The 22,841-nt window shown below is 42.1% G+C and overlaps 1 protein-coding gene across 18 annotated transcripts in view; it reads right to left on the bottom strand.

The window, feature by feature from the left end:
- The window catches only part of elna (elastin a), a 63,133-nt gene extending 42,107 nt beyond the window's left edge, over positions 1-21,026 (bottom strand). For 9 of the 18 annotated variants that reach the window (NM_001441524.1, NM_001441519.1, NM_001080063.3 and 6 more), the window contains 3 exon segments: positions 801-839; positions 1,034-1,114; positions 17,008-17,308. In NM_001441524.1, the coding sequence (NP_001428453.1) occupies positions 801-839; positions 1,034-1,114; positions 17,008-17,083 (196 nt within the window). In that variant the 5' untranslated portion in view covers positions 17,084-17,308. 18 annotated transcript variants of the gene reach the window in all.
- Between the last annotated feature and the right edge of the window lie 1,815 nt (positions 21,027-22,841).

A 22,841-nucleotide genomic window follows, 5' to 3' on the forward strand; every position in this document is an offset into this window, starting at 1 on the left:
AAAAAATAAAATAAAATAAAATAAAATTAAAAATTAAAAAATAATAAAAAAATTAAAGAAATAAGAAAATAAAATTAAAAAAAATAAATAAATACCATAGATAAAACAAAACAAAACAAAAAATAAATAAAATAAAATAAAATAAAACAAGGCAAAATAAAAAATATGCATCAGCTTACATTTTTGGTCAGGGTATGTTTTGTTGCACATTTCAGATGATAAGTCTACTAGATTGCACCTTCACTAAACCCAACCAATAGTGTTTTCAGTGTTAGAGAAAACTTCACTACGACCATATAGTTTTACCTTGACTTTACAAGCTTTAATAATTTTGTGAAACTGCTTCACCAGAATCTGCATGACAAGCACAACAGAAACCCATGCCAGAAAAGTCCTCATATGGCGATAGACAGGTGACGCAAACATATTCATTACAAATAGCAGACAGCGTTAATTTATTCTGTGGTATTTATTTGGTGGAGTGCAATGAACTGCACAACAATAATGCTTTGTTTATCGAAAATGATGTTGTGTAAATATCATTAATGTGAAAAGGAACACTATTAGTTTGTCAGTTTGGCTGAACTATCTCTTTAACAGCAAGAGTTTCAGTTTCTTCTAAATCAATTTGCTTTAAGCTCAGCAAACATTGATTGCCCCTTGACTGATCATTTGCTTAGATGAATGAATGAATGAATGAATGAATGAATGAATGAATGAATGAATAATATTACAGTACAGTCTGGGTTGTAGAATCCTCTTCATAGCTCAACACAGTGGTAAAAAGCCAATGGTCTCACCTGCTGCTTTAGCTGCTTTGTATGGAGACGAGCCAGCGCCTGTGGACAGCAGAGAGAGATACAGACTGGAGTTTATGTGACAGATTTGACTAAATGTGCCAAATAACAAGTATTTTATTTGAACAAGTTGTTTATTCAGCTTTCAGATGATGTACACATCCCAGTTTCAGAAAGAGGACACTTCTGTGATGCTTGGACAGATATTGCTCAGATGATGCTGATGGTGGTCATACCGGGGTAAAGTCCAGCTCCTGGCAGAACTCCAGCACCTCCTGGTCCTGCTCCTCCTCCTCCAGCCTGTGGCACATACACTCCTGAAACACACAAATAAGGATTCAGAAACCATGTTCTGCCTAAAGAGAGCGCTAAAAGTGTTCACTCGGGCAGTGTGCTGACATGGAGCCTCATAGAGCGTCAGGTGTCCCCAGTTCAAGTCCAGACTCACGGACATTCTTTCAGCTTTCGAGACCTATGATCTCGATCCCCTTACATGCTCACTGACCAGGCGGGAGCCACAGGCTCAGTTATCTCTAATCTCAGGGCTCTCTCCCAGGACAGCATGCCAAACTCTTAAAAAGGATTTAAATGCCAAATTAGTTTTCAAAGGCATCAACAAAACAAATATATTGTTATATCAGCAGTGATATCATACAAGTCTACGTATCTGAGTACCATAGTATGTCCAATAGTGTAAGGACAGACTGAATCTGCTGTACTCAGGGATGGTCCTGTTTGCAGTAAAGCAGGCACTGATCTCAGGCCAGTGTAGCCGTGGGTGGGCAGAGCGCCGTACAGCTACTAACAGCTCACCAGGAGGTCTTCCTAGCACAGCCATCAATTATAAAGTTAGATTTTGCAGCGAGACACAGTTTGCATCCCAAAACTGAGATTGAGAATGTTAACAGACCCTCCAGTGACATGTGTTTTAATGGCTTCTGCATGCTTCTCGAAGGCTATTTAATCAAGCCCACATGCTCCTGCCTCTGTTGTGTTTATTAGCAGCATGGCAGCAGGCACGGCCTTTTATTATGGAGTTGCACGCAGACGTCTCATTATTCAGTTAAGGATTATACCTGTTTTATTTTCTCCCTCAAGGCCGCTGCAGTCATGTGAAGGAGAGAATCACACATGGGAGGAATCACTGAGCGTCGGTCCTTCAGCTGCTGAGATTACAGCTACAAAACATGCTGGGAATCGCCCCGCCATTGACTTGCTGATCTGAGGAGAGCTTACATACATGTAACCTCTCGTAAAACACATGCCAAGCAAATCTGGACACGCTCGTCAAGGACAGAGCATTAGTGAGACACTACACACTATGCACTCATCAGTGTTGGGTATGTGGCTTAAAACGTCATTAGTTACATTGCAAAAAGGACTTTTCTTACATAAAGTTTGTTTTGTTTCTGGTCCCAATATCTAAAACTCTTAATTCTAGAAGCATTTTCTAGACAAGCAAAACATATACAGTTAAAACCAGAAGTGTACACACTTTTAAATGTCTGATGGTAAATAATACTAAACGTTTGATATTTTAGGTCTGTTAGGGTTACCTAAATGATTTACATTTGCTCAATGGCAGAATAATGAGAGAACTGTTTTTGAACTGTCTTTGCTTTTAAACTTTATAACTTTGGTCAAGTGTTTTCGGTTTCCTTCCACAAGCTTCTCACAATAGTTTGCAGGAGTTTTGGCCCATTCCTCCTGACAGAATTGCTGTAACTGAGTCAGATTTGTAGGCTGTCTTGCTCACACAAGCTTTTTCAGCTCTGCCCACACATTCTCTATAGGATTGAGATCAGGGCTTTGTGATGGCCACTTTAAAACATTCCCTCTGTTGTCTTTAAAGCACATGTGAACTCATTTGGCAGTGTGCTTTGGGTCATGATCTGTTTGGAAGACCCATTTGTGGCTGAGTTGTAATGTCCTGGCTGAAGTCTTGAGATGTTGCTTCAGTATTTCTCCATAATGTTCTGTCTTCATGATGCCATCTATGCTGTGAAGTGGACCAGTCCCTCCTGCAGCAGAACAGCCCCACAACATGATGCTGCCGCCCCCATACTGCACAGTTGGGATGGTGTTTCTAGGCTTGTGCGCTTTCCTCTTTGTCCTCCTACTGTAACACTGCTCATTATGGCCAAACAGTTCAATCTTAGCTCCATCAGAGCACAGGACATGTCTCCACACATCAGTCTTTTTCCCCAGTGTCATTCAGCTAATGGTAATCTGGCTTTGTTGTTGATTCTGGCTTGTTGATTTTCCCATGTTGTCACACAGGGAAGCAGTGTGTCTGAGCTTTTCCTTCAATATTGTTCTACAGTTGTGCCTCACATTAACTCAAATGTTGTCAATCAGCCAATCAGAAACTTCCAAAACCCTGACATCATCATCTGAGCTTTATCAAAGGGAGAATAATCTGATTGTGTGTAAACTTGACTTTCAAGAAGAGTTTTAACAATTTCTCAACACACATCTCTCTCATTATGCTGCTATTAAGCAGATCAGAAACACACATGATCATCCTAACGTACCTAAAAGAGGAAAGGTTTAGTCACATTAACAGCTGACTCTGTTATACAGTGTATGTACACTTCTGCTTTCAGCTGTAGTCTTGTTTTGAGAAATAATGAGTCAAAATGAAGTTTTTCCTTAAAACAAGCTAAATAATCTGCCAAATGTGTAAACAGAATAATCTTATGTCAAAAAAAAGTTATTTTGCTCACCCCATTGGCAGATTTTCATTCATGTAAAGTGCAGAACATTGTATTTGTCAGTGTGAATGCACTGCTTTTACTGTTAAACTACAAACCGGTGTAGAATAGTGCATACGAATATGATTTGGGACACATCTATTATCTCATAGCTGCAAAATATGATTAGGAGGAAAAGATGTTTAGTCTGAGTCCTGCTGCAGGAAAACAGCTTCAGCTTACACACTAATGCCAGAAGAGTGTTCATCTACACTCTCAGAAATAAAGGTACGGGAGCTGTCACTGGGGTGGCGTCTTTTCAAAAGCTACACATTTGTACTTGAAGCGTCCATATTGGTACCTCTAATGTATATATTAGCACACACAAATTTTAAGAGGAACACTTTTGTACTTTAGATGCTAATACGTACCCTTGAGGTATTAATATGGACCTTTTAGATACAAATTTGCACCTTTTGAAAAGGCACCGCCTCAGTGACAGCTCGCATGTTCCTTTATTTCTGAGAGTGTTCCTTCACAATACTGCAGGTTTACTTCAGTGAGAAACAGGAAGAACACTGAGGAACCGATTTCCTTCATGACACACTGCAGTGACTAACTTTATCTCATAAAAACTGACGTTAACTCTACCACATAAAACCTCTTGATGACAAATGTATGAGAGCTGTGTGAGGTTTGTAATGAGCATGCTGGAGCCAAACTCTGCTCCCTCAATAGAGTCTGGTAATATGCTGCTATGCCACAGTATTTTTGGAGAGAGTTTTGGACAAAGACTTTTTAGAGATCACAGGAGAGACGTGTGACAGATATTATTTTGGGTTCAGAATAAATCAGATTACAGGCATAATCTAACGCTATTTGATGCATTCAGGCTTATTCACACTGGTGAAGAGTTGGACTCTCATGGCTCCAGTTTCTAAACACGTGGATTTACATGTAACACACAGAGTATTTCTTTTCTTGGTGACCTTACACATACAGCTCCACATGATTTGTCTGAGAATGAGTCTCTCAGCGTGCTCTGAATATGAGAGAGAGCTGATCTTATATATTTCCATGATGACGTCTCGTTTAAGACGTGACACACCACAGCTCCATTCACGGCAGCGTAGAGATCACAGCTGCTGGGTTTACAACACGTCAGATCATCTCCTTCTCCTGAAAGTGTCTGTTTAACTGGGAGAAGGACAGAGTAAACGATATAGTTCCTGAACAGTATCGGCAAACTGAATAAGAGAAGTTTATTTATCAACTCATTTCAAGAGGAGCACGTGCTTATGATTGACCACAGCTGGTCCTGCATTAGCTCTCACATGACTGACCAATCAGAGAGCCAAACACACTATAAATACCCAGAGCTTCTTACATCAGTCATCTGTGTGGAGTTTGCATGTTCTCCCCATGTTGGCAGCATATGTAGAATAGCGCATAGTGCATGTGTTTGGACTGTGGGGGGAACCCACGCCAACACGGGAAGAACATGCAAACTCCACACAGAAACACCAACTGACCCAGCCGGGACTCAAACCAGTGACCTTAGTGCTGTGAGGAGAAATTTCTAACCACTGAGCCTAAATAAAATGATGATGCTGTTCTTTATTATTTCGTATTCCCTCCAGACACTGACGCTCACTGAACTGCTGTTGTGTGTGTGGTGTAGGGTTAGTGGTGATAGTGTATAAGCTGTGCTGAAATGCACATTTCTGGCTGATTTGACAGTGTTAATGTCAGATAATGCCATGCTCTGATACGCTCAGCAATAGTCCTGCAGATCAGAAACTCCACCCTGTGAACACACCCTTCAGCCGGACAGGAAGTGAACGCACACCTACAGTATCAGCAGCAAACACAGCACTTCCTGTCTCCGTCTGAGTGCTGAGAGCAGAGCTAATCTGCAATGTCTGAGTGCTGTGCATACACTCAGTGACCTTCAACATCTCTGAGCCCAGCATCAGTGCACACACACACACACACACACACACACGGTGCACGGACGGCAGCTCAATGTAGGCCTGCACCATTAATCGCTCCTAAACCATAATCAAATCAAAGTTTATTTCCTAGAGCACACTTCATTACAACCTTTGGTCCACCAAGCTGCTGTACAATCGCAGTAGCAGATAAAAACAGCAATATAAGACGATAGTAACAACAGTAAAACTTTCCATGAATGATGCAATTTGGTATAGCCTGGAGCCGCCATTAGGGAATGTTCAATGCACTCGAAAAAGACGAGTCTATGACATCTATTCAGAAATAGTCTTATTACGTATTCCATAGTTTCAGACCCACAACTGCAAAGGCTCTATTGCTCCTGCATTTGAGACGAGATTGGGACGTTTGCAATAGATGTCAGTCAGAGTTTGATCTAAGCGATGGGGTTTGGGCTTTAGTAGTGATCAGGTGTTTCCCAACACCATGGTTAGCCAAGATCGCAAGTTGTGTCGTTACAAACATAGTTCATTAATTTGCCATTTTCCAGATCCGTCGCTCAAACGAACATTGGCAAACTGCATCGCAAACTTGTGCACTTGCAGCTACACCCCCAGAGCTGTAATGAGAAACAGAGTTCCTGGCTGTGTTCTATTCCCACTTATCCCCCCTATGCCCTATTCCGCTAGAACATTCTAACATTTAAACTTGGAATTATAAATAAAAGAAAAAGCATTGAGCTCATCTCTCTTAATGTGCTTTTGAAGTGTTTTACAGTTCAGTTTCACTGAATGTTCGAGCTGCTTTAAACCTGTACATAACTAACACACCAGAGCTGTAGTCTACATCATATATTACACATAATTAACTGTACACATAACCTGAGACGGAATATACTAATACTTTTACATAAAGCAGACCTTAATGTGCAAAATGTATTTAATCTATTTAAAGGTGTTTAAGGGGAAAAATCAAGTAGTGCATCATGATGGTGTGGTACAGGACGGTGAGTTCATTTCCTAAAGGGAAAGTTCAGCCAAAAACGGGAAACTCTGCCATTTATTCAACCCTTACCTGTCCCAAACCTGTTTGAGTTTCTTTCTTCTGTTGAACACTAAAGAAGATATTTCAAAGAATGCTGGAGACCTGTAACCATTGACATCAACAGTATTTGTTTGTCCTACACTTTATACAATTTTAGGCCAGTATAACAACAACAACAACAACAACAACAAAAACACACAATCCTTATTTCCTTGTGCTTTTCTCAGCTGCACTGGCCTAAAATGATTTGCCAGCAATACAAAAAACATTTAGTTGGGTAAACATAAGATTATTCGTTTTCTGGCGAGGTGAACTACTTTTAAAAAAACATTTTTCTCAATTTTTGAAAACATCAGCTGCACTGACCTAAAATGGCTGAAGGTGAGTGAGCAAACTCCAGTGGAAATTGGTACAAAGAAAATAAACTAAAATAGAGACAAATGTTAACGAAACATTTATCAAACACAGAATTAGAAACAGGACAGGAAGGAAAACAACAATAGCGGTAAACAAGACAAGGGTCAAAACATGGCACAACAAACAGGGAAAGATTATTTGTAATGCTTCACAGGAAAAACAAGACTCAGCAAAGAGTGTGTGAATGAGGTGTCTTCATAGTCTTGGTAATCAGTCCATCATGACCTTTCCGCTGTGTGTGTGTGTGTGTGTGTGTGTGTGTGTGTGTGTGTGTGTGTGTGTGTGTGTGTGTGTGTGTGATCAGACCAGAAACTGCTTCCTCCTTTTGAAAAACAGTTAGTGCATTTGATTGACCACTTGAGTTGTTGTTTGATTTATTATTTGATCTGTTTAAGCATTTAAATTTTCAGTTTCATTTTGTTAGAAAAAAACTTATACATATATATAAATACAATGCAACACGTTTCTTTTTGTAGAGTGAACTAGGTGAATGTGAAATAATTCACATTAAAGTGTTTCTGCAGCTGTGCAGAAAGATAAATTGCAAATAAATAATCATTTCACATTACTTCAGCATCACTGCAGTAAAATTTTGTTGTTGTTGATGTTAATAGTAATAATGTTGTAATATTATGATATTATTTTTGTGGCTGTTGTCAGGGATAGAAATACTGCAATCTTTATGTTTTCCCGTGAGGAGGTCTGAGATTAACTCAACTTAAAGTAAGAAGTTAGCAGAAGCTTTTTTGGGGTGAACTTGCTCATTTTTGCTCACAAAACGAATCTTTTAAACTCAATGAGGACATGTTGAGTAAACCTGTTAAATGTAGTTGTACAGACATTTTTACTGATATTTTGCACTGTACAATGGAAGTCAATGGTTACAGGTTTCTTCCAGATATCTTCTTTAGTGTTCAACAGAATAAAGAAGCTCATCAACGTTTGGAACCATGACAGAGAGAGAGAGGGAATAGTGGATGAATGTTCATATTTGGGTGAACTGCCCCTTTAAGTAAGTCCAGTTTATCCTCAATTCTTTGAGTGTTTTGATGCAGACAGCAATAATGGAAACATACACTCATGCAGACACACGCTGGGAGAAAGTCTCGGAGCTGGCAGCAGGACGGCGTTGTGTTTAAAGTGTGACATTTATGACTGTTTGCCTGTTTGTTATTGAGGAATCGCTGATGAAACCCTATGATTTAGAGAAAACTACATGACATGTGCAGTGTAATTTACAGAGCTGAGAATGAACAAACGTTGTAAAGCTTTGAGGGGCTGTGTGGCTGACGCAGAGGGAATCATTAGGGCTGTTTTGGTGACTTGTTTGGCCAATAAATGACTGGTGTTAAACTGGGCTTGAGTCTGGTCCAGGTCACGGATAATTAAGACACTAACGAAGGCCTGATCGCTCCACTGCTGATGACTGACGGCCGCAGTATGAGGAACATATTTGTTTCTTCTGGAGGTTATTGCTTCTTAAACACAGTGTGTATTAACAGCAGAGCAATTAGCATGAAGACTGTGTGTTTCTGAGAGGAAGCTGCGGCAGCTTTATTCCTGCAGTGAATCATGCTGATCTACAGCTGAAGGACAATAATAATAATCATTATCTGCTCTGGAAATATTTGAAAAATAATTACAATTTCACAAAGTGATGTTTAACAGAACACAATATTAGATTTTCCTTTTATAGAGCAAGTTTGGCTGGAATACAAACACATTTTACAGGTCAATAGTATTAGTTTAATGTTATTCGCCCCTTCAGAGTATTCTTTAATTGTCTCCAGAACAAACCACTGTTGCCAATGACTTGCCTAATTACCCTAGTGAAGCCTTTACATGTCACTTTAGGCTGAATGCTGGTGTCTTGAAGAGTATCTAGTCTAATATTATATGCTGTCATCATGATGAGAAAAGCAATCCGTCATTACAAATGAGTTAATAAAACTATGATGACTTTATAAATGGTTGAGAAGCACTTCTCTGTTCAACAGCACATGGGAAATATTTGGAGAAGGGAGAATTATACTGTTTCCCAGTGATGGGTTGCAGCTGGAAGGGCATCCGCTGCGTAAAACATGTGCTGAAATAGTTGGCGGTTCATTCCGCTGTGGTGACCCCAGATTAAAAAAGGGACTAAGCTGAAAAGAAAATGAATGAATGAATGGATTATCCTGTCTTCAGCTTTCTCTAAATATACACACGTGCTCATTTCCCAACTAATGAGGAGTTTGCTGTATTTAACTGGCTGTCTCCACAACACTGATCAAGGTCTTCAGTAGTGGATCAATGCAGTTTTATTAGAAAAATGTAGATTTGTAGATATCAGAGAACAATTTAACGTAATCAATACACAGCTCTAAAATAACTCCGCTCAGATTTGACTGGAGGACGAACGTCACATGAGCTTGAGAATGCATCGAGGGTCAGTAGACTGTGGGATCATTGCATTTGTGGGTGAACTAACCCTTGATGCTTTTGCTGATCATGTTTACTGTCTGTGATTTCTTCCCAATTGCTGCAACTAAATGTTGTTTCTGCTTTCATTCCAATCATCAATGTTGATTCAGAGCAGAGGATTGTAGACTGCCTCCACTGCAGCTGACCAATTCCATAATGTTTCTCCATTAAGATGCAATGTGTGCTGTCATCTGAGTACATGCATGCTCCCCTTTCATTCATTAGTTTATTTTCAGCTTAGTCCCTTTATTAATCTGGAAACACCACAGCGGAATGAACCGCCAATTTATCCAGCACATGTTTTATACAGCCTATGCCCTTCCAGCTGCAACCCATCACTGGGAAACACCCATACACACTTATTCACACACATACACTATGGACAGTTTAGTTGATCAGTTCCCCTATGGCGCATGTGTTTAGACTGTGGGGGAAACCCACGCCACCACGGGGAGAACATGCAAACTCCACACAGAAACACCAACTGACCCAGCCAAGACTCGAACCAGCAACCTTCTTACTGTGAGGTGAATGTGCTACCCACTGCGCCACCGTGCTGCCCTGCTCCCCCTATAGTGTTTCTAAAAGAAAACTCTTCATTATCTTCACGTGCACTGATAGTTTGAACTCAATGGCCGCAGGGTTTGGTTGAGCGTGTGGTAGGTAGTCACATCTTGACGCTAGATTCCTATCTCAGAGAAGACGATGATGAGGATGAGGAAGGGCTGACGGATGTGAGAATGATGTGAAGCCAACAGCGCTGCGTTCTCTCTCTCCTTCTGCTGGACAGCAGCCGAGAGACAGCTTTAACACGGAGGAATGCAAAGGCAAATAAACACATGATGCACACACTCTCCTGCATTCTCCAAGGCCTTTGAAAGGGAAGATGAAGCCTTTATTCCCCCTTGGCTGAGGTCTCAACCATCCTGACAGACGAAACCGACAGAGATAACCGCGCAGTTATTTTCCATATACATCAGCGAACGCCTCCTCCAGAAAGAGCTCATCCAGAGAGATTAGGAAGGCTTGGATTTTGAAAGCAGCACGAGCACTGGGCTAGGAAGCAGACAGAAGCACACGACCACTAGTTTACTGTATTTTGGCATTAGACAAGCTTTACAGATTTGATATGAAAGGGAAAATGCACATTAAAGGGCATCTATTATGCAGAACTCAGAGGGTTTAAAGCCGGTAGTGTGTGTGTCAGCAGTGTGTGAGTATCTCCAGCAGCAGCCTCGGACATAAGCTCAACGTGAATCAATTGTGTTTGTTCTAATCAGACTGTGATTGACATTCTCCCTTTGCACGTGTCACCACAGGGGGAAAGCCCCGCCTACTAGAGCCCATCTCATTAGCATGTCCAGCAGCCCTGAGTGAGAAGCAGCCGTCTGTCCATTAGTCAGTAGAGTGTTTGACCTGCTGAAGATCATGTCAGCATAGACTCAGAGGGTTATAGATGTGGAGTTTTAGATGAACAGAGACAGGAGGGACATAGACTGACAGAAGCATCCACACACACTCACACCTGAATAACTGTTGAGTTGTTTTAATGTTAGATCTTTGCATTTAGAATAAAATAAATTGAATTAAGAGTACATGACACTTAAGGGCATGATCATGCATAAGTCCTGCCTGGTATATGTCATGCAATGATATTAAAGGTGTCTTATAAACACCCTTTAAGGTGCTACTCATATTCCAGTAAAACACACAGGTGGATAAGAAAGCTTATCTGTAAAACAGCACTGGGTATTGTGCATGAAGATCAGATCAGACGTCATGAGCAAGCACATTCCAGGAGAGGACGCGTCCGTAATGTGCGGTCCTGACTGTCTGACATGGGCTGGTATGACAGATATCCGGGCTGCTTTCAGAACACACAGTTTGGTTAAAGTGCAGCTCTTTGTTTTAATCTTGGCTTCGTCTCTGCTTGGTGGAAGTAGGTGGGACACTTTGACATTTACCCTCGCTGGAATTTTTGGTTATAGAGCAAATAAGATCTTCAGGGGGGCACAGTGGCTCTATATGACGTTCACACTGAGGACTGATTCTACAGCAGAGCTGCTCAACCCTGTTCCAGGAGATCTACCTTCCTGCAGATTTCAGATGCAACCCTGATCAAACACACCTGCCTGTGATATCCAGTGCTGTTCAGTAGTGGTGAAACACTGGAATAGTGGAAGCAAATGTGTCGAAGCTTCGAAATGCTTCAAAAGCCGTCTCTACAGTGATGTCTAGTGGCCATTGTTTTATATATTGCTCTGGAAGCGCTTCAGCAAGTTGAGGTATTAATCCCACATTGTAGAGAAAGGTATCAAGTAATGAAGTGAAGCGGTGAGAGTTCCTGACTAGCATGCAGAGATAATGGGTTCGCATCCAGGGTGATCCAGCGGTAGACATTGTTTTTTTGTAATGTGTTTTGTTTTAACATTGGTCAGACATCCGAATGAAAACGTTGTGAGTCAGTATGTCCTGTTTGGGTTTAGAAAAGTAGCATTGATAAAATAATTCAAGTCATAACTTCAGAATATTCGTACAATTCAGGATTCAAACTTTTTCCATGTCAGTCAAGCGCAGACTCGCCAGGTCTGGAAACGCTTCTGAAATGACTGAGGCTTTGAAATACTTTGGTCACATGACCTGGCAGTGTTTTGTAACACTTGCACTTCGGGATCTGGACACTGTGTGGAAACGTCAGTAACACGTCAGCCATCTCTACTGTTCAGATCCCGATTGATTGGTTCAAGTGTGTCTGATCAGGGTTGAGACCTCCAGGAACAGAGCTGAGCAGCCCTGATCTACAGTTTGAGCAAGGAAGAGCTGTATATTAAGAGATGGGCAGCTTTATCAGACAAAATTCAGTTTATTCTGGCCATAAAAGCTGTCACTAACTGATGTTAGCACCAGCGTGAACAGAGATTACTCCACTATCTACCCTGATAACTCTCATTTAGCTGTGCAAACAAAGCCTAAAGGCTGATTTACGTGTACGCAATGACGCGTTGAGAGCCGCGCGAGCCCGGTGGAGCGATTGTTTACAAGAGTGGAGTCCCGTGAAGGAGCTCTGGATGGAAAGTTTTGTTCTGTGTTTACCTCATAGTTAAAGTTGTTGCACGTCCGCCGGTTCCTGCCTCAAAATGAGCGAGTTTGAGCCACTTGTACATCCAGGAAGTGTTCAGGAAAAGCAAAACAGCAGTGAAGAAACTCGACACAGAGGAACATTTACTGTCAACTAGCGTTTCAGAAGTGCTATTGCAGACTAACAGAATTGGTCGGTCACGCCGATCACTTGACGCAGATGTATAAGCCAGGCCTAAGTTAGACTGGTATCTGCTGACTTCCCAGTGATGGACCGGTGGCCACTGGGTGTATGAGTGTACAGCAAGTGAGCACAATGCCAAAGATACGGTAGATAGACTGTCAGATCTGTTAACAGCCCGGGGCTGTGAATGAGTGGAGATGTATATTAATGCAGCTAAATGAAGCCGCTTATCTTTGCTAGCGTTCCTACGGAGCTGCTGCCAAAACTGCAGGAGCCCAATAGAGCGTGGCGTTGAGAGCTGAGGTCATGATATAACGCTCCTTCTCTCCACAGGCCTACGCTATTCTCTCTACGCAAGGCCACTTAGAGCACATCACATCAGTCATCGAGCACATATGCCCATCGCTAACTGAAGAGCAGGAAGTGCAGGAGATATTTCAGGATACCTGAACCACAGCGAGGGTTCAGTCGGGATGAGCATGATTCATGTTTGCTGAACTATGCTTTTGCTTTTGTTTGCCATCCAAAACCTCACTATATACAGCTGCTCTCCGGCATGTGTTGTGCATTAGACGGCCATGTCCTCAGACAATGAGCAATAACCTCAACATGCATTGATTTTCTGGTTAAAACCATGGCCATCGCTGAACCGGTGCAAACTCTCTGCAGTGCTTGAAGAGCATCGTATGTCACCGGCATTACAGTGTTAACAGCAGGTCTGCTCTGCTCAAACCCATTAACACGCCACTAGACATACCAGCAGACATTCATTACTGCAGGCGAGTTCAGCCAGCTCTGGAAAACAGGATCTCCAGGATGGCGTCCAGAGAGGCACTCCCAGCACACACATGCCATAAAGCACCTCTGGAGGAGTTGCTAATCAGAATTCCCGAAGGGGGGACGGGGCCATTCATCATGATCCCGGCTGACAGCGGAGGTGTGCCATCTGATCCGGCGCTGATTTCATACACCTTCAAGCAGAGCCAGCCCGGTGTCAATGAGGAGGAGCCCTAATGGATTGAACTCCTCTGAAGTTCGGAGCCAAAGCCTTTCGCCAAGTGGTGCCTTTTAAAATGTGCTCTCCTCATTGCAAGAGTTGCCGTGTGAAAAGAGGGCTTCTTAATTCTTACGAGAGTAGAAGGAGGGCGAGACCTTGCTTTCCTTTCCTTTCATCTAGCCTTGGCCCTGGCCCTCCTCTCATAGCCCCATAGCAGTCGTCATAAAACAGCCTAATTATTTTGGCTGCGGAAGAGACCCGGGGCCCGTCTGCTGTATGGGCTGGAAACATCAGCAGTAATAACCGACCAACAATGGCCAGTGTCACCCGATACCCGACTCAAAGTGATTGGCTGTCAGGCGCTTACACATATGACAGACTTCTGAGTGATGAATTAGCACAGGAGACTGCGGGTGGTGGGAGGTGGGGGGGGGGGTGACTTACATTTAATAATTGGTACTTCCATCGTATGATGTGTCTGCCAACTGCTTAGGTTTGTTTACACAATCAATCAACAGTTTAGATACACTAGACGTACCGCCAGCTCCAATAAAGCCAACAGACTCCCACGAGATCCTTACTCAACAGCAGTCTCACGTAGGGTGCTCTCGTGTGCCCTTTAATGATGCCTTTCTAAGAGGAATAATGTGAAACTCTTGGCTCCAAACTGGCTTTGCTTGGCTTTTTTCTTTGTGTCAAGACAATCCCCGACTAGCAAGACGGGAAGAAGAGAGGAGTTTAGTCTTCACTTCGCCCAACACATGAACTGCAACGTGTCTGTGACACAGTCGTTTCTCAAGACGCTGAAATTCCAACCTGCTTCATAACTCACTCACACCAGCAGAAGAAAAAAACATTCCACCTGCACACGCGGTCCAAACAGACTTCCAAGCTATGAACTTTGAAACGCAGACAGGATTGTTGGTACCCGTCCAGCATAGAGGTCATCTGATCATAACACACATAGAAAGCAACGTATGCACTGCAGACAGCACTAATCAGCGGGGTGATGAGAGTCCACTTCGGGATCTTTTGGGACAGCTCGTATCACAACAAAGTCCATCACCATTTGAGTTTTTCTCAAGCATCACCTAGAATCGACTTGATAGCTGCAAGGCAAGACGGTGAATCCTCATTTCAAAGCAATTGACTGTCAGCACACACATATCACAGATGCCCAACAGACAAGCCTCGATCGAACAGACCGGCAATCTGTCATAGAGCTTGAGACGTATGGAGGAAATAGCTGAGCTGTTTTATGGCCTCAAATTCATTTATGAAAATGAACATAGCAGACCGCTGAAATTAAGATGCGGACCTGATGGCGTTTATGGAAAACATATCACAAATGCAAATCCTCACAGGCAACAAGAGCAGTATTTCTTTACCATAAATTCATTTAGCGTCAGTGCTGCGAGAGCTCTCTTTAAGGAACAGCCTGGAAACACATACATCAGCAAGTGCCGAAGAAGGTATTCCTGTGAAGATGAATAAATCATTGTGAAATACTCTGGCTTTGTTTGGAAACTGGGAACAGACCCCACATCCTTTCCAATCACGTCTAAACATTGCACAGACGCACATCCAAGAACATTAGAACAGCTTCAATTTAATGAACAGTTGGAGATTTCTTTTAATTTCCCCCTTTTACACTGAGCCGTTCCACAGTTTGCCTTCACGCTCGTAAAGCCAGGCCACAGCAGCACATGGTGTCGGTGACCGGAGCCAAAGGCTCTGACCTAATGGGCATTTGTGCAGCTCACTGGACACCAGCGCTGTCAAGTCTACATAAGCTGACAGAAACAGAAGAGTCTTGCTGTATTTTTCAGAAATTCAGCATGCATGAGCTGTGTTTTAGATTAACAAACTCTCATCACGGCCCTCCCCATCAGCTCAGCACAGCGAGGGGAATGGCCTTCAAGAGAAACAACACTCACCACATTCATATTCCCAGTCGAGCATTCTGGCACGGGACACAGGAGAACTCATGCTCACATCTGTAGCTGACTTCATGATGTTTCATTGTAAAATCTTTGCATTTGCTAGTTTGCAGTAAAGTATGTGCAGAAATCTTCATTTTAAAGCCGCTGCAGTTTACCTTGATGCTACTGTACAAAGCATCTAAAACATCTACAGTCCTTCCAATGCCTCTGTGAAGTATACAACATTTAGCACGAAATATAAGTATGGGAATTGTGGTCAAATCTAAGGTGCAAATCTTGCAGTAACAATTTAGATGATTTAAAATTCACATCATTTACTTCTGGCCTATTAATAGCCTTTTATTAAGATATTCGCATTTATAAATTATGATTTTACATCACTAATCATACCCAATACCCAACCCCAGCTATTACCTTATAGCGAGAATGAAACACTTTTACTTTAATGTACAGCTCACGCTATTAACAAGCCAATAACTATGACTATTTCCTTAATAAACTCCCAATTGAATGCCTCCTCAGTAATAGTTATTAAGGCAGTAGTTGGGTTTAGGTATTAGGTACTAGAATAACATTATAATATGGAGCCAGTATCCTAATAATAGGTATGTAAACATGAGAACTGGTATTTAAAGTAAAGTGTACTAAAGTGATTGACCTTCTAAGCTGACCGTGCACTGCTTATACTGAATACATTAATGCAGTACAGTGTCTTGATTTACTCACAGATATCATTATCTCACAAATCAAATCTAAAAAGCAAAGCAGAATATAGATCGGTCACACTTTACAATAAAGTTCATTAGTTAATGTTAATTAATGCATTTACTAAGATGAACAAACAATGAACAATGCATCTACTACAGTATTTGTTCATGTTAGTAAATGTTAGTTAATGAAAATACAGTAGTTCATTGTTAGTTTGTTAACTCATGGTGCATTAACTAATGTTAACAAGCACAGACTTAAATGTTAATAATGCATTAGTAAATGTTCAATTATGCATTAATAAATGCTGTACATGTGTTGTTCATGATTAGTTCATGTTAGTAAATGCATTAACTAATGAACCTTATTGTAAAGTGTGACCATATAGATCATGTGAATCTCACTAGTCCACTAATGTGGAGCAGGTTTCTTGGTCAACAGGTAGAATGCTGTCAAAGTATGTAGAACGTGTCATGGCTCTGCAATGTTGTCACCATGTGTAAATGCATGAAGCTCATTCCACTAAATGCATGAAGCTTGCATGTTATTAGCATGCTATCTCCTCCAGTGAAAATGACTGAAATCAATAGTAAGCATGGTCACCTGCAGCACACGTCAAGCTTTCTTCACTTCTGCACAATATACAGCATTGGAAAGCCCACAGGGGTCCCATATAAGCTGGTTATGTTTCTCAGGATCTCCTATATGAGCCATCAAAGTGCAGACCTACCTCCCTGCAGCGACGGACTCAGCTGGACGGAGAGGAAGAATCCGAGAAGGAGCAACGCAACACTCCTGTTAGCCATCTCGCCCCAGAATGCACTGGCCCTCCCCGAATGTGCTGGTTTTATTCTCCAAGAGAGCTAATTACCACTTCAAAAAATGTCTCCAAAAAAATGAAGAGGGGAGGAAAAAAGAAAACGACACAGGACACGACGTAATTAAGAAAGGGCAAAGCCTTTGGTTCGATGGATCATTGAACTTTTTTCTCTTCTATGTCTGGTGTTGCTGTTTTTATTCTGGTCACTCCTGCCAAAAAAGCTGAGTGCTGCCAGAGAGAGAGAGAGAGAGAGAGAGAGAGAGAGAGAGAGAAATAGACATGCAGAGAGGAAAGACAGGAGCGAAGGGAAGGACGAGCGAGAGACGGAGAGAGCGAGAGACCCGCTTTCCCACTCTCTCGTCCAAGAGGAATTTCACCGTCTGCCAGACATTTGCATGGACTTTCAGAGGACTTCACATTGTTTTCATGTGAGCAAAAGAACAAAACAAAATCAGTGCTTGGATAATGATGTTCTCCCCCCCTACAACACAACACATCGATCCTGGAGTATTTACAACAGCTCTCATTCCTGTAAGATCACGAGCCCTTTCCCGCCTCAGTCAGGGGAAACTGGAGAGATGTTTGTTTAAGAGACTCGGGGGGAATGAAGCCCATTGTTCTTTGAAGAATACGTCGAATGCTTTGTAATGCATCTGTTACACCTGCCAGAAATAACTGCGGTGACACTCGCTTCATATGAAGGTGTGACTGCTGGCGTGTTGTTTAGTGACAGAAGACCCTCAGGACACATTTCAGAGTAAGTGCGTCGGGTAAAAACAGAAAGAAGAGCAACTCTACTATCAGAGAGCACTATGATGTTGTAAACATGAGCGTCGTGTGCTTGGGGATAAGAGTCAGTAGAGAAGAACGACCAAGCTCAAACCCTATCACAAAAATTAAAAACTCTCACAGAAAGTCTATTAATGTATCCTGTTGTGTGTGTTTGTGCTGTTAGGGCAATGTGATGCGCTGATTATATTAACTTTAAAGGTAAATATCCAGTATAATGTACAGCATGGGAGAAGCAGTGGCGCAGTACACGGAGGCTGTCACCTCACATCAAGGTCGCTGGTTTGAGCTCAGTTGGCGTTTCTGTGTGGAGTTTGCATGTTCTCCCTGCTTTCGCGTGGGTTTCCTCCGGGTGCTCCAGTTTCCCCCACAGTCCAAACACATGCGGTACAGGTGAATTGAGTAGGCTAAATTGTCCGTAGTGTGTGTGTGTGTGAATGTGTGTGTGGATGTTTCCCAGTGATGGGTTGTTGCTGGAAGGGCATCCGCTGTGAAAAAACTTGCTGGATAAGTTGGCGGTTCATTCCGCTGTGGCGACCCCAGATTAATAAAGGGACTAAGCTGACAAGAAAATGAATGAATGAATATTCAGCATTTTAAGAAGACATCAGGTTTGAGCTGAAGCTTTTAAACATCCTTTTCTATCACCCGTTTGGTCAACTCAAATTCAAGACACTCAAATTTAGACACTGTCAGAGTCTTAGCTGGAAGACATTACATGTCCAGTATGCAAGGGGGAGTCTAGGTGTAGGTCTGGTGTTTCATCTTTATGAGCCCCATGCCAGGCACATGGACATATTGCTTATTCCAGTGACCTCCTGCTTAATGTATTACTTAGAAACCCACTAGCATCACAATCGGGTCTAAACGGGCAGTGGTCACCTAATGGTAAGAGTGTTGCACTTGTGATTGAAAGTTTGCAGGTTCCAGTCCCAGCATCAGCAGGGATGGCAGGTGTTGGGGTGAATAAACAGTGGTCCCACCACCCTCAATACCATGGCTGAGGTGAGCCTCTTGAGAAAGTCACCGATCGCCCAACTGCTCCCCTGGTGCAGGCTTGTGTTTAAGGTGTGTGTTCACTGCTGTGTGTATGTGTGAGCACTTGAATAGGTTAAAATCAAAATACAAGAATACAAAAATGTACAAAAGAATACAGCATTTCAGAATACAAGAATACCTTTTCTTTCCTTTTAAAGCCGCCTTAACTCGGTCTCGGTTGAGCATTTAACTGGTCTGCTCCACCATGTGCAGCTATTGTTAAACACCCAAATACACCTGGACTTCAGCCTTCCTCATATTAGTGCATGCAGAATATTTAATGTACACTCCTCTACCTAAGACTCTGTCTGTGTCCGAAATCGCCTACTACTCGAATAGGTACTACATTTGAGTTTGAGTTTACTACACGACTATTAGATAAGTACCTTCTATACCAGGGGTCACCAATCTTGCTCCTGGAGGTCCGGTGCCCAGCAGGGTTCAACTCCAACTTGCCTCACCACACCTGCCTCTGTGTTTCAAGTATACCAAGTAAGACCTTGATTAGCTTGTACAGGTGTGTTTGATTAGGGTTGGAGCTCAAATCTGCAGGACACCGGCCCTCCAGGAACAGGTTTGGTGACCCCTGATGTATACAGTGTCAACTTGACAATGAATGCAATTCAGATGTTCTACATTCAGTTCTACATACTTGCGTTGCATTAGGGGATGGCGTAGCATCACTTAGATTCGACTTCCTGAATCACGTCGGATAGTAGCTCATCCAGATGCCTTTCACTAGTTTTTACAATACTATGAATCTGGACACCCTACTCACTCACATAATGTTGTTCAGCTAACCCCGAGGGGGCGTTGAGAACATTCTGAGAACATCACATTGTCCATTAAATCATGGTCCCCTGAATGATCTGAGAACAGTCTGAATGTTCTGTAAAGATCCCCCAAATAACATTACCAACACCTTTAAAGACCTCCACACTGTGACCTTCTCAGAATGTTCTGGAAACGTTCTGGACAACTGACGAGAACCTTATGAGAAAGTTCTGGAAACATCAAGTTTCTAGCAGGGTGGACCAAGTTGAAGCGCTCACTCTGGTCCCCCGGGCTCTGCACTGGTTGGGCAAATTCCAAATTGAACCAAAACATCTGATTACAGTTGGCTTAAGATTGGCAACCTGCAGAACCCGGAAACAAAAGATAAAAATAAATGACAAATGTTTATATACAGCAGGGGAGTATGTGCTTTCAGACACAGCATGTGTCTTATTTGACAGCCACAGGTAAAAGGATATGTCCAGGACACAATGTTTCTGTGAGGCAGGGGATATGCCTCATTACAAGAAAATCCCTCACAGCCTGAAGTCCAGGGTGTTTAGTTCTTGGTGAAGATGATTTCCTCGAGAAATCTTGGTCTCCACAGGTTTGAAGGGCTCCAGTGTGATTTTCCCAGTAATGATGTAAGAGGGAAAGAAGCAGGTCACTCTGAAACGCTCACAGCTAATGAAACAGACAGATAAAGACAAACATGCTAGGAACAGGCAAACCCCATGAACCCAACCCTCATGTTCAGGCTCTGCGAGTATTGAGGACTCAGCGATAGTGTTCTCTCACACCCAAAACATTACAAAGCCTTTTTCTGACCTGTCGTCAGCATCCTGCGCGACCACATGAACTCAGTGTTTAGCTTCAGGATAATAACTTCAGCGTTTTGTAAGTGTGTTTGGACACTGAGTGCATTTTTTGGAAGTCAAACGCCTTTTCCTGCTTTTTTGTCCGCTTTTCTATTTTAGCTCACGTCTGGTGCTGGTCCTTTCAGCATCTTGAGGACGCCAGAAGACTTGTGCTTGTTTATGAATCCAAGGAGTATGTGAATATTATCCAGACCTGCATTTGTCAAATAGTTAAGTAGTTCAAGCATTCAACACTTCATTGTAAAAGTCTGGACACATCTCGGAATTTCTGAGGTTATATTTAAGAAACAGCGCGGCCAGTTTCATTTACTCTGAGTATTATATGTGGTGGATAACGAAATAAATAGGGGGAATTATTATTATCAAGAAGTAGATAGGGGTTAGTCCATAATTGTTCAGCCTTTACAGATAATATTGTACACTACATGTGCAGACAGGTGTAGTTAATAATGATTTAATTATGAAAAATCTACAAAATTAACAAATTTACTACTTTTAGACTTTATTTTAGTCTCATCTTTTCTCATCAATGAAACTGCACACTGATAGTTGTTATTCTGAATCATCCATCATTATTCTGAAGTAGTTGGCCACAGTAATCTGCGTTTCACTTCTCAAACTCCAGCATTCAGAGACGTCTAATAAAGTATTCACAGACAAATCCAGAATAGGTAGCGGCATGCGAGTGAGTGAGCGGTTTAAAAGCACGCTACTATGATCATACATTCACTCGGATTTTCTCAGACACAATCAAAACAATGAGCTAACTGCGAGCCACGAAGGTAAACTTGGCCAGACGTCATCATTTAAGATGTTTTCCTTCACAATATTGTGTAAAGCAACAGAGCGCTCGCTGTGAGAGATGGCAAGTATGAGTGCAATATTTGTAAAACTATTTAAAGTTTACCGCTATCTTAAAGCTTTCAGCACGCGGAGCGGTTCAGCAACCTTTATTTAGGGAAGGCCACAATGTCAGGCGTCTCTCCATCTCTGACTCCGGACGCAGCTTTTACTCTACTTAACCATGTCTGACGCTGTAATTAACATGCGAGGAAGGTTTCTGCACGTATAATCGATTTAATCATCAATTTAATGATCGTCTTTCACAGTCCTGCTGGGATTGGTCGCCGCTGGTGTGCACGAGATGTGCTTGGAATGGAAGCTGTTTTAATGCTTACAGCTTCCTCTGCTTGTTTGTTTGTAGAATGTAGAAATTATTTAATATACAGTTAAAGTCAGAATTATTCGCCCCCCTTTGAATTTGTTTTTCTTTTTCCAATATTTCCCATATGATGTTGAACAGATTCTGGAGTTGTTCACAGTGTTTCCTCTAATGTTTGTTCTTCTGGAGAAAGTCTTATTAGTTTCATTTCGGCTAGAATAAAAGCAGTTGTTAATAGTGTTAAAGTCATGTTAAGCTCAATATTATTCACCCCTTCAGCAATATTAGTGTTGGATTGTCTCCAGAACAAACCACTGTTATACAATGACTTGCCTAATTACCCTAACTTTACCCTCATTACCCTAGTGAAGCCTTTACATGTCACTTTAAGCTGAACACTTGTGTCTAGATGAGCATCACAAATGACCTGACGCTGGATAAACTGAATGACCGGCTCCAGAACTGGGCCGTCACAGATATGAAGAAAGAGTGTGTTGAGTTATTCTGCCAGCCTGCAGCACTCCTCAGGCATTCGTCTCAATCTTCAGCCTCTGTCTGAGAATCACGTCTTTCTTCACCCACAATCCACCCGCTCACTCCACCCGAATTCTCACACTCGCTTAAAGGGATATTCACCCAAACATGAACATGTCCACAGGTCATCCGAGAATGAATCCAGTCGAACAGTAAAGCAGGTTTTGAGCTGAATCTGTAGTTCTTGGTGCTTTATGTATGTCAGTGCATGGTGGCAGGTTTACTAGATTAAAATAAACCGTGTGGGAAACATGATTATCAGCTTACATCCACAGCCGGCTCTCAGCGCAGAGTGTAGTCCGCTCGCTTTAATGATGAAAACTCAGGAGCACATCTGATGCTTTTAATGTATGACCAGTCTTGTGTTTTAGGACTCTATTTAGCTGGAATAACATGTTTTAAGATTGGACATTAGAAATGCTTAATCACACTTTATTGACAAACACATTGAGCTGTGCTTTGTGCAGTATTTTGAGAAGCAACAGGTAATAGTTTCACACTGTAGCCAAGTGTTGATTTGGATAATAAGTTGTGGACAGTGTGAAGAGCTCAGATACAGAAGCCCAGGG

This window comes from Danio rerio, chromosome 15 (assembly GCF_052040795.2).
Source record: "Danio rerio strain M-AB ecotype USA chromosome 15, GRCz13ab, whole genome shotgun sequence".
In the NCBI taxonomy this organism is placed as follows: Eukaryota; Metazoa; Chordata; class Actinopteri; order Cypriniformes; family Danionidae; genus Danio; species Danio rerio.